The following is a 12,800-nucleotide window of genomic DNA, read 5'->3' as shown; positions in this document are numbered from 1 at the left end:
GACTGTCCACGTTTTATCCCTTTACGAATCAGAATTCCTTTTGCTGCGCTTGAAACCACCAGGCCATTAGGGGCTCCGAGTTCTTGCCCTCGTGCGGTGTTTCCGCCTTTCCTGCGGGCAGCTTCCGCATCTTCTCCTGCTCTCACTGGCTGCTTCCAATCGCACCTACGTGATTTAGTTTTAAAATCCCAAGAGAAGCAACGATCACGTATTCCAGCGAGGTCTTCCTTACATCCTACTCTTGGCTCACTTTCAGTAAAACAAAGATCATCGACCTCCTTCTTCCATTCTTAATATAAAACAAAATTGCTACTCGTTTAAGTCACTCAGGCATTTAAAATTGTAAAAGTGCCTCAGAAATATAAGTTCTTAGTATGATCTCCCTTCTCTTAAAACAATCTTAATTTTTCTAACGGCATTAGAACCCAATCCACAGAACCGTGTCATTAAATTGGAAAATTGACTAAATTCAGAGACTATTCATATTCTTTTATTTGTGTGATTAAAAAATAGCTACCTAGCAATTCAATTTAGGCATTTTTACTACTGAAGCATCCACTTACGTGTACAAGGCAGATAACGTCCAAGAATGTTCTGAAATGCTACCACTCGTAATGTGAGAGGCTTTACTGATGGGAACATGACATGTAACCAGTAGAGAGAGAGAAAAGAGTTAAAGTGACAGATCATTTTACAAACTGGGAAAGTGAGGAACAGAGAAGTTAAGTGACTTGCCCAAAGAGAAACCTAGGTTAGGACTGCTAGCGGAAATGTAGATTAGATGAGAACTTCTCTAGCACGGAGTCCCTTTAAGTCATCAGCTCCTTGTGGCTTTCAGTAAATGTCATTTTACACAAAACTATCCGAGATATGTCTGCCCTAAACGCAATCATATGAGAAATGCATCTATTTGTAATAAAGACACTAGCAGGCATATTAGAAGTCAAGTCAGGTCCATGTACTCTCAAATTCCTATTTTAGGCTCACTTTTACCCTCTTCTTAAACTTTTCATATTCTTCAATTCTGTAAAAACTAGCAACATTTGACCTGAAAGGCAAGTTCTGACTTAGAAATAATTCACTTAGTTCAGTTTCTTCATTGTGCCAGCGAGACAGCAAGCCGAGAGCAAAGAGTAGATTGACCTGCGGTGACACAAACCCCGGGGCCCTCAGCCCTTTAGCATCGAGGTGCAGATGCATCAGCGACCTCACAGCACCTTTAGCTGTGGGGGAAAGCTTCCCTTATCGCATCATGCATCTAGTCACACTTGATACAGAGCTGGAATTCTGAGGCCTATCCTTAGATTAATGGGCTTTGTAGTATGGCTTCCAGGCCCAAACATGTTCAGTGGCAGATGCGTTGCAGGGAAAGATAGGCTGCTGACAGGAAAGGCAAGCGCACATGCTGTGAGAAGAGGGCAAACGCTAAGAACACCTAACAGGCTCGTGGTTTCAAGGACAGGCAAGGAAATTCTCCTTCTTAAAAGGGTAAAATATGGACAATCTCAGCGACCTGTGTCCTCTGTGGAATTCCAGGGGCGTTTTACTCTCCATGTATTCTAAGCAGTGTGATCATGGAACCCCCAACCTATTCCACCTGGACATTTCCCCAAATTGGGGTAGGAGGTACCACTCAAATGTTATATGATAAGGAGAGCACCAAACAGGAAGGGGAAATGCAAAAACAAGGCATGAAGGAAGATTCTAGAGTGTTAATTTTATTTCACATGATTGATTGCCTCCCCCAATCACCACTGATAATACAACTGACTTATGAACTACTTTCAAAAAGAAAGATTGCATAAGGTACCTGCTATGCTGCGATTATTCTCATACTATCACTGGTCTATTTCTGACCTCAAGGAAAAGGCTATTCTTAAAAAGCAAATATAAAAATAAGATTTATTTCTTAATAATCTATACCTGTTTAAAAAATAAATAAAAGCTGTTGAACATTTGCACAAACACAAAACTCCCTGAGCTCATAGTTTTAAAAAGTACAAACACTCAAAGTTGGGGGGAGGGGGGTGAGATGTCCATTCTTTATTGACTTTTCAAAGCAGTTAACTTCCAGGTGAAGTTAAAGATGAAGGAAGACTTTTAAAAGTTCTTTCCTTCAATATTTAAAAATAAGTAACCTCGTTCCCCCTCCCCAAAGTCTCAAATTTTTCTTTTGATATTTAAAAGCACCTGTTGATAACTTCAAAAGAAATAACTCACGTGTCTGTCTCTGAAGGGGTAGATAAGGTTCTATTGACAAGACCCGGAAAGCATGTGCTGACACTAGGCCACAGGGGAACCAGGTTTTTTTACATTCAGATTTTTCCCAGTACACATCTCAGGTCACTCTACCCAAAGGTAACCAAGTCTGTGTCCCACTCACCCATAAAGAAGGCCGAGGCACATCATCTTACCTCAAACTGTGGGTAAGGAGGAGTCATAGCTGAAGGGGGCCCTGAGGTGGGAGGTGGCATCCCCGAAGTGGGTGGGAACAGACCCAAGGCATTCAGGTTTAATCCAGGAATTAAATGTGCTTGAAGCTGCAACGGGAAAAAGGGCCCTTCATTTTACAAATAAAAGATCAAGGGTAAGTGAGCATTAGTAAGTGACAATATTCAGATTGTGGCCTCCTGCCTGGTATAGAAAAAAATCATTTTCTGAGTCGAATTTTAGAACAAAGCAGGTGTTCCCTCCCAGATGACTACACTTGAGTAGATAGTTTATATCTGTTTCTATTTCTTGGTATTTTAAAATCCTTGTGCTTGTTTGCTCCCCTCCTTGATCTGAAGCCACACGGCGTTTCTCTAAGCAGGGAACACAGCTTTCCTTTTCTTTAGGACCAGCTGACAGCGCTCAGACAAATGTGCACTCTGTATATTGTGGGCACACGGTGAATACAGACAGAAAATTGTGCATTAGTTGAAGAAGTCAGCAAGCAAGGTTTGTCCACTGAAAAGCAAACTAGATATACAGAGCCAGCTATTGAGAGATCTTTACTCCGTGGATAAAATTTGCAGTCATGGGTCTAAAGGCCTAAAATGAAGTCAAGGCGTTTGGAAATCAGGTGCCACCTGCATGTGACTGCTGTAACTCAACTTATCTTTGGAGTGGATCCAGGAGCCACAAAGGGGATTTTGTTGTGGTTTAATTTTATAAGGGTTGAGGAAGTAAGGAGGAGATTAGAGAGCTGAGACTTGAGCATACTTGAGAATCTTTTAAGAAGTCCCAACTGGGTCAGACATTTGGATGAGCAGTGATACTGGGAAGGCAGACAGGCAGTCAGGTGGGATACAATGATTAGCAGTCTTGGCTCTTCTCACAAAGGTACCATTTTTCCATCTTCCCTTCTTTGAGATGTAATGTTTCAGGTGACGGGCCCAATTGAGGAAATTTTTTTTCAATCATTTACTTGAAAATTCAAGATGTACTTTTGAAATGTTACATCTTCAGTACCATTCCATCCATTAAGGAACATCAGCAATTCATTTTTGTCTTAGTTGTATTACACAGATGATTTTTTTATCTCCAAGGTTTGAGTAACTAAGTTTTCAACTTGTATTCATAACAGCTTTTCTACATACTGTATCTACTGTAATTCTAATAAGCATGTAAAGTAGGCAGTAGTCCCATTTACAGAAGAGGAAACTGATGCTCAGAGAGACCAAATAAGATGGCCAAGAGAATAGAGCCGCAGCTATTAAATGGTTGAGCTGGAATTCAAACCCAGTTTACACACCTCTAAAGTCCACATTCCACTATACTTCTCTCCCTAAATTAACATTGTGCAGGAAATATCAACCTTTTTTAGGTGGGTATTAGCCTCATCTCACAGATAAGGAAGCTAAGTCTCAAAGACTAAATAATTTGCTAACGTCACAGAGAGAGCCAAGCCTAATGTCAAAGCCTGTGTCTTCCCAACGCTCCCTGGGCACTCACCACGGTGCTGAAAATCAATTAGAAACTCCATCTAATGATGACACCATTAAAGAAATCAATATTAATAAAATTGAAAACATCTTGTAACTGTTCATCAAAAGAAAGACACATCCTTCATATTAAAACTAACATTCATAGAAGCAATATCATTTTCATAAGACTCCCTGATTTTCTTCATTATCTCTTCCTCAGCTTTGGCACATGTTTCGACATTGCCTTTCACTGTAATGGTGCGTTCCGGGTTATACAGCGTCAGTTCCTGCAACCTGCAGGTTGAAAACGAGGGGAAAGAAAGAGAATGGAAATTACAGGAGGAAGACAATAATAGTTCAGCCACAGATGGCAATTCAAATCCAACTGTGGGGGGCGGCCAGTTAGCTCAGGTGCTTAGAGCACAGGCTCATAACACCAAGGTTGCCGGTTCGATCCCTGCATGGGCCACTGAGCTGCGCCCTCCACAACTAGATTGAAACAACTACTTGACTTGGAGCTGATGGGTCCTGGAAAAACACACTGTTCCCCAATGTTAAAAAAAGTTAAAAAGAAAAGCCAAAAAAACCCAACTGTGGAGGCCGGCAGTATGTAAAAGTGAGTGGTTAAACATGAGGAAAAATAAGTAAGCCCCCAAAAGACGTGAATCCAAGAACAGGAGAGGAAATGCTTCCCTTCCTACCTTCTCAATAAAAATTACTGGGTGTACATAGTTCAGTTAAGCCCTTGTTTAAACATAGTGTACTTCTTGCCCACTTACGTTTGAACCATTTTCACAATTTAAAAGTGAAATGTAAAGAAAACGATTGGAGGGATGGTACGGTTTTAGCGGAAACCAAGAACCAGATGCACACAACCTTTAGTGAGTCCGTTCCTAGTCTGCACTGGCCAAATCTAGGCATAACCGGCATTCTCACGCAATTGCATTTTCTGGGTCACCAAGCAAGGAACAAGCATGAAAACGGTCCAAAAAGGCAAACCAGAATTCATGTGTCTCCACTTGCTTTTCGCCAGTCATTTTAGAATTTAGATCAAAGCAGGCTGGAGGAAATAATGTAAATCAATCCATCTTGACTGAATTTTTAAAAAATGGTCCCTTGATGACCATTCAGGCCACTAACAAGTTAGAATGCAGCAGCAATATTCTCTGCTTGACCCAGGTCCTGCTGAAGCTTCCAAATCCACTCAGATGACACGTGAGCCAGTCAGCAGCCTTGAGAGGGAACACGTAGGAGCTACTTCCCATGGAAAATAAGACTAAGGAGATAGATGGAAAGGATGCAGAATATTGGTACAGCTCTCCTTCATGTTCCTAGAGTTACAATTCTCATTTTCACTACGTGCAGAATATCTTAAGCTAAACTTGAGCCAGGTGAATGGGATATTATTCCTTAACTTTCTTTCTCTCTACAAGTTGCTAAAAATGTAAACATCTACACAATAAGACTATTTGTCTTAGGCTACTTAAAGAAGTGATTTCTAATCTCCAGTCCCACCTCACCTCTCCCCTGCCAAGCATGTTATATTACAGTTTTCTAAATAGCTGCTTCTAGAATAGCTTTTTAAGATTTTTTTTTTCCCCACTTAAAACCCTCCTCTTTCTGAGCATAAACTTTGAGACAGGGTAGGATCCTTTATTATAGTTACCACTTTGTGGGGTTCTTTTTTTTTCTTTCTTTACAATCCAGCAGGACTTTCCTACTTTCTTACCACCCTCTTTCTTTGAAAACTCCTTGCTATACCAACATGCTGCCTCAGTCTTCCCCTACCTTTCCTGCCTTAGTTCCTCAATCTCTTCCCACCTGGTCTTTTCTGGATACTCTGATGGGAACTAACAGTAGTCTCATCCTCAGATTAAGTAAAACCTCCTGCCATATAATTCCAGAGCATTCGTGGACCCTACGTGTGGTAGCCAGCCTCCCGGAGCTGCTGCCCAGTGGCATGCGCTCCTCTCCACACTGAACCGAGCTGACTTGTGTGAACACGATTAGAAAAATGACAGTGTGACTTCAGAGGCTGTTACAGAAGACACTGCTGCTTGCACCTTGCTCTCTTTTGGATCGTCCGCTCTGGAAGAAAACAGCTGCCCTGTCTTGAGGACACCCAAGCAGTCGCGTGGGGAGGCCTCGGTGATGTAAAACACGCCTCACACCAACAGCCAGCATTGGCTCGTCAGCAACATGAGACCCAAGCCAGGCCACCCAGTTAAGTTGCTTCTGAATTCCTGACACACAGAAACGAGGTGACCAACAAATGTTTACTACTGTCTCAAGCTGTCAAATGTTGGGATAATGTGTTACACAGCGATGGATAATAAAGTGAGTTATATACTCCGACTTTGGGAATGTATGTCAGAAAATTTAACCAAAACTTCAGCTAGGAAATATCAATGTAAAGTGTTAGCGGCTTCCTGCCTCTTCAGTAGAATAGATAATGCTTTCAATATGGGTTAGAAACAGACAGATGATAGACTGAGTTTGAGAACCAAAGCACGGCAATACAGGCTAGCTCAAACAGCTATAAAACAGGAGAAACTGCGCTTAATATGTAACCTACAGCTTAAAAAGTGTTTGAAAATTGTCAAAAGAAAGCAAAACAGCTATAAAAATTGGAGAAGCTATGCTTAATATGTAATCCACAGCATAAGAACATTTGAAAATTTTCTAATTCAAAAGAAAGCAAGGCAGCACTTACGGAGATATCGTGATTTTAGTGTCTGTGTCTTGTTCAATTTTTTTAAGATTTCTTCCTTCCTTACCAATAAGACGGCCTACAAAGTTATTATGGGCTAAAATCTTTAAGGGAATCTCTTCCGTGCTGTAAATAAAAAAAAAAACATAGTCATGAAATCAGGGCAAGTAAACCTGCTCTTTGGTAGAAAGACAATATTCATTCATTCAACATTTACCTCCTACCTACCATAGGAAGCATTAAGCGAGGTAGAGTTTAAAGCCTGCAGACAATTAGCCTACGTTCTAGCAATGCCTGAATAGAGGGGGTGAAGAAACATTAACAAGTATTTGAATAGAAGTTAATCTTTAAAACAGTTTCCTTTTATTCATCTCAGGGAATATCTTCCAATGATGGGTTCTGTTAGCTCTCTGAAAATACTTCCTACTCAGATCCATATTCCTAAACCCCCAATACCAGAGGCACAATGTACAAATGCAAAATAGTATGTTTTTAGTATAAATTTAAAAATACACACCTGGCGATACAAGCACAATTAATACAAGGAAACAGAAGAAACTCGACAGTGGTTACACTTTGGGGAAGAGTGTAAGAGCAGGAAGCAAGGGTTTCATGTTTCATTGTGTACCTTTCTGATTTCCGAGTCCTATACTCGCACATATCACTGTTTATAAAAGGTCATTGGGGTTATCTGGATGATGGGCTTTTTCTGTATTTTTCTCTATACTATAAAAGAATTAAAATCTTATAGCACCATATAACACCTTATAACTAAAATATATTTAATGTTTTAAAGGTCCCTACAAATTAAATGTTGGTGTCTAGGTCCCCGGGCTAACTCCAGCACCTTACTCTGGATTCTACTTTTCACGTAGCACTGGGCTGAATGCTAAAAGCACAAAACCCAACCTCCACTCACAGCTCCTGTGGAGAAGATAGAGTTCCAACCTGGAACATCCAAATAAATCCCTAGTTTACCTTAGCACGAGATGAGGGGTTTCCCCACCTCCTTACTCCCGGCTGCTGCTGGGTGGGGCTGGGCTGATGATAAGAACAGAGCCCCAGTGAACTCAGAGTAAAAGAGTGGGGATTTTGGGTCCCTGTCTTGGCTAAATCCCAGAGATACTTCCTGGACCTTAGGTGGACTTCTCTTTTCCCCAGTCGCCTTTTTCTACAGCTGGACTTACCCCATTACCACCGCTCACCCCATATCCAAATGAGTGAAAATATTTTAAGGACTTATGCTTTACAACCAAATCAGTAGTGCCAACCTCTGTAGCTCACTGAGACAGCAAGTCCCCATGTTTGTTGGCAATCCCCAAGGATGGTGTCATAGAAATTCAAAATAAAACAGCACGAATATCAACCTCTCATAGGTTCATCCTCTTTACTCACAATTTTATATCTTGAGCTTCTTTATGCATAATCTCCAGAATAGACTTACAAGCCGCGGAGGTGCCTTCAGGGGTAGAGAGGATAGTAATGGACTTCTCAGCAGCACCTGCATTCTCTTTACGATGGACATCAATTCTTCGGGAGGGCATAAGGAGAGAGGAAAATAAGAGCTGTATGCACGTGTCCACAACAGTCTATAAACACCAAATTCCAAGTCACAGGACCTCTGGGCAGAGAGGATGAGTCACTTCCCTCAAGAGTGTAAGCTCTTGATAAACTGTCAACATGGATGCCCGAGCAATGAATTTTAATTCCAGGAACACTCCTTCTTTCCTCAATCTGACCAAGAAGGGACATCTTTCATCCTGCCCAATCCGTATCTGCTTAAAGCTTCCCTTTAGATGGCACAGAGCAAACATCTCATGTGAAAGAGCCTTCAGACAAAAGCTTCCTTCTGTTCAAAAACAAGTAGGGAGTGGAATTCATTCCAAGGGGGCTGGAGTTGGAATCCTACAAGCCAGGTCGAACTCGCTGTTCTGCACAATATTCTCTCACTATTCATTGTATGAGAGACTTCGCTCATCTATTTCCTTTTGCAAAACTCTCCCCTACATTTTGCCTCCTTCACAGAGGAAGGTCTGGACAAAAGTGACAGCAATGGAACCTAAAGAGATGGCAATTCTATTTCAAAGAAAAGCAAATGGTCAAGTAACACAAAATGATGCTAAATCTCACTAGTAATTAGATACACACACCAATTAAAGTAAGGTGCATTTTCTTCCAGCCCTGCAAATATTTTGAAAGATAAAATGAAGTTTTGGCAAGAGGATGGGTACCTGGGCATACATAGTTTTGGTGGGAAGGTAGAACAAATTGGTAGAACCTACCAAAGCTAAAATGCTTATCACCTTTTGACTCAAGAATTCTACTTGTAACATCTTGTACGGATATTTCATATGTGGGCCAAGAGTGGTGTTTCTCACTCTCGGCACTATTGACATTTTGGGCCAGATTAATTCTTTGTGGAGGGTCTGTCCTGTGCATTGTAGCATGTTTAGCAGCATCCCTGGTCTCTACCCACTAGATGCTTACACCCTCTTCTAGTTGTGATAATCAAAAATGTCTCCAGAAATCACCAAGTATCTGAAAGGATAGGGGTGGGGAGGGTCACCCCTGGTTGAAAACCACTGGCATAGGAAGGTCCGCGGTAGCCCTATTTGTAGTAGATAGAAAGATAATTAGGAATTATTTTAAATGCCCATCAGGAAGAGATGGTTAAATAACAGTATAGCCATATCATACAGCTGTTTAAAAACGTGGTAAAATTACAGGTACCAACATAGTACAAAGTCCTTGATGCCCTGTGAAAAAATACAATCAATACCATGATGAGATTTCGCCTTTAAAGCTACACTTGTTAGTGGACACGAGGAACAAGTCCTATAAAGATACATCTCCAACATTAACAATGACTTAACAATGGCTACCTCAGGGGGTGAGATGAAAGGTAACTTTGTTTTTTTCATTTGCATAGGTGTACATTTTGAATTGGATGCAAAACAAGTCTGCTATTGTTGAAAAAATACAAGAAAGAAATCAACTATGCAAAAAAGTGTGTTCAGAGAAAATTAAACCATTTGTGAGTCCCTTTGGCCACTCAGATAAAGCCATGAGAATGACCACTTCATCATGCCAACAAAATCGAGGTTTGGATTTCGTTTTCCTAAATGTTGGTTGAGAACTGAAGATATAGTTCAGAAGTAAAACCTACCACCAAAAATAAGAGCTAACTAGAAAGAACCAATAAACAGTGCCTTCCACAACAGCCCCAATCTCAGAACCATTTTTCCAGCCACTGTTTCAATCCCCGGTCACTGTTAAGTATTGCTTATCTTCCAGTAGGTAACATGTTGAACTCCCTCCTTCCAGTTTATTTCTACCCATTCACTGTGTTAAGGATTATTCTGATCCTCTAAGAGAAGGGAACGTTGCTTTACAGCTTAGGGTAACGCTTTGAGACCGTTCCAGAAACTGAGGATCTGATAATGACTAGTTTCAATGGCAAGAATTAATTAAATCCACTGGCAGAGCTCTGCAAATGAATCATCAGATATAACAAAAATGGCTTCCCTTCCCTCTCCATCCTCCATCTTCCTGCCTGAAATAAAACAGTTCAATTTAAATCACAGAAGCTCTTTCCTCTGACAAGGAAATGAGTATCCTTAAAAGGAACAACTCTAATCTGCCACGCGACAAGGAAGGAAAACCATTTAATAATTAGTTTCTGCAGGTAATGGTGGGTCAAGGGAACCAAGAAGCCCTTTGACTTTAAGATTAAAACCAGGCAAATTTAACATTAAAACTGATTGAGGCTATGGTTCAATTGTCTTTCCCACCCGCTACATTATGAGGTCAAGGCCACTGATTAGGCACAAAGGTAACCAGCACCCAACATCTCCTGCTTCAAAGCAGGGGAGTGGGCACGCCACCACCACTAAACACAGTTCTTTTCGGTTCTGCATGAGAAATCAGTCAACTGGTTCATTCAATGCAGGCATAGTGTCTACGATGAATATGGAGACCCTCTTAAGCCTGTTGGAACAAACACAGCACCATAGTTGTACTTTCAGAAAAACACTCTCCTTAATTCCTTGGACCACATCAAATGAAATCCATTTCCTTACAAAAGTTAAAAGGCAAAACAATCCACAGCCCTATCTCTGTAGCTGGCCCAAGGCCATTTCCCTATGCTTTGGTGGAGAGTGACACAAGAGAGGTTTGTACACAGCCTCTTCTCCCTAGAACACTCACAGCTCTTCAGGAAATGTGGCCGTCACAATCCCAGAGACGTACCTGGTAGCGCTCCACAGAACTAGGAGTGAGGAGAGAGTTCATCACCAAGCTTCTTTGGGTCAAACTAGTAACATACAACACTACAGGATGGCTAATAAAGCAAAACAACTAGCATGTGAAGCATTGGAGTTACATTTCACTCATTTGCCATATACGAGATTCTACACATTAGGCCACGTGCTCATAACAAATAGCTCCTGCTTTCTGCTCCTGAAAAGTTAGCTCCAGTGTTTAACCAAGAATCTCCCAACCCCTAAAATGTGCAAATTCAAATTCCCAATCGACATCCTGAAGAAAAAGCCATCTGGCTACATGAGATAAATCTAGACCATCAGCTAATGATTCTTTATTCAAGTAAAACAAGACTGAAAAACTGTGTCTGTACTGGACCCAGAAAATTACATCCAAAAACAAAAAGCAGGTATCATGGGGGTTGGGGATGCATAGAGCAACCTAGAAGCAGCCCTTTTGTTCGCCAGGGCCTTGCCTATCATGAGTGGATTTGGTATCATTTGTTTTCTATTCATGTATGAAAATTTGAGGTTCCCTTTGAGATTAAGGTTTAGCCCCAGATTTTTGTGAAATGAATACTAAGGTATCAATCACAAGGCTCTCCCAGATTCCCAAGCACTGACAAGAAGGGATCACACCCATTTTCAGACAAACACCAAGTACCGGAAAAACATACTTTGTTATTAAGATTCGAAGGGGAAAACATGAACACCCATCACACACCCAGGAGTACTCACTTAGACTGGGTCTGTTTGGTGATGTTCCGAATGGTAGCACCTTCTTTTCCTATTATGGCTCCCACAAACTGGGTGGGAACCAGCAGGCGTAGGGGCAAGTCACACGGTTTCTGCTTGGACACTGATCCTGGAGACCCCTGCCTCGATGAGCCTCTCTGCCCAAACCCACGGCGACCTCGGGGCTGCTGAGAGGGGTTCTGCTGGGCAGCCATTTCATCCGGGATGTAGGCCACTTTCAATGTGAAGTTCTCCAACTGGAATCCATTCAGTTTGTCTAAAGCTCTGAAAGTTGACAAAGAGCAAGGGGGTGCTAAAGAGAAATCAAGCTATATAATAAACCTTTCAGCAAGAGCAACAATTACCTTTTCCACTCAGGATCATTGGCTCTAGAACTTCTGAATAAAGCCACTGAACAAGCAGTAAAACCAGAACACACTTAACACCCTACGCCCCCAACACACACACACTCTCTCTTTTCCTTTGAAGTACACACAGGAAAGAAAAGACCAACAATTTTCCAAAGGAAACCTTATATTTGCCATCTTCCAATAAAGATTGAAAGTAAAAAATAATAATTCATCAAACTTTTTAATTTATTTTTTATTGGGGTATAATTGACATACAACATTACATTCGTGTCAGGTGTACAACATAAGGAATCGACATTTGTACGTATTGTGAACTGAACACCACCATAAGTTACAATACACAGCTCGTCGCCACACATGGTTACAGATTTTGTTTTTTATTGTGATGAGAACTTTTAAGTTCTACTCTTAACAACTTTCAAATATACACTATAGTATTGTTAACTATAGCCCCCATGCTGTACATTACAACCCCATGATTTACTTAGGACCAGAAAGTTTGTACTTTTTGACTCTCTTCACCCATTTCACCCACCCCCATCCCCCACTTTGGTATCCACCAATCTGTTCTCTGAATCTATGAACTTGTTTTTTCTTTTTTTAGATTCTACATATAATTGAGATCATACAGTATTTGTCTTTCATTGTCTGACCTGTCTAATTTATTTCACTTAGCATAATGTCCTAAAAGTCCATCCATGTTATTGCAAATGGCAAGATTTCTTTCTTTTTCATGGCTGAATACTATTCCATCGAGAGAGAGAGAGAGAGAGAGAGAGAGAGAGAGAGAGAGGGAGGGAGAGGGAGGGAGAGGGAG

General features: G+C 41.1%; 1 protein-coding gene across 2 annotated transcripts in view; it reads right to left on the bottom strand.

Annotated features, from left to right (window-relative positions):
* Positions 1-12,800, bottom strand: part of IGF2BP3 (insulin like growth factor 2 mRNA binding protein 3) — a 128,131-nt gene that overhangs the window by 19,357 nt on the left and 95,974 nt on the right. For both annotated transcript variants that reach the window (XM_019652019.1, XM_019652020.1), the window contains exons 6-10: positions 11,616-11,897; positions 8,014-8,148; positions 6,622-6,744; positions 4,067-4,202; positions 2,415-2,540 (exon numbers count right to left, since the gene is read on the bottom strand). In XM_019652019.1, coding sequence (XP_019507564.1) covers positions 2,415-2,540; positions 4,067-4,202; positions 6,622-6,744; positions 8,014-8,148; positions 11,616-11,897 — 802 coding nt within the window. The remainder of the gene's footprint in view (positions 1-2,414; positions 2,541-4,066; positions 4,203-6,621; positions 6,745-8,013; positions 8,149-11,615; positions 11,898-12,800) is intronic.

This window comes from Hipposideros armiger, unplaced genomic scaffold, assembly GCF_001890085.2.
Source record: "Hipposideros armiger isolate ML-2016 unplaced genomic scaffold, ASM189008v1 scaffold_171, whole genome shotgun sequence".
In the NCBI taxonomy this organism is placed as follows: domain Eukaryota; kingdom Metazoa; phylum Chordata; class Mammalia; order Chiroptera; family Hipposideridae; genus Hipposideros; species Hipposideros armiger.
Note: the sequence above shows the minus strand (reverse complement) of the source record. Positions and strands in the feature narration are given on the sequence as shown.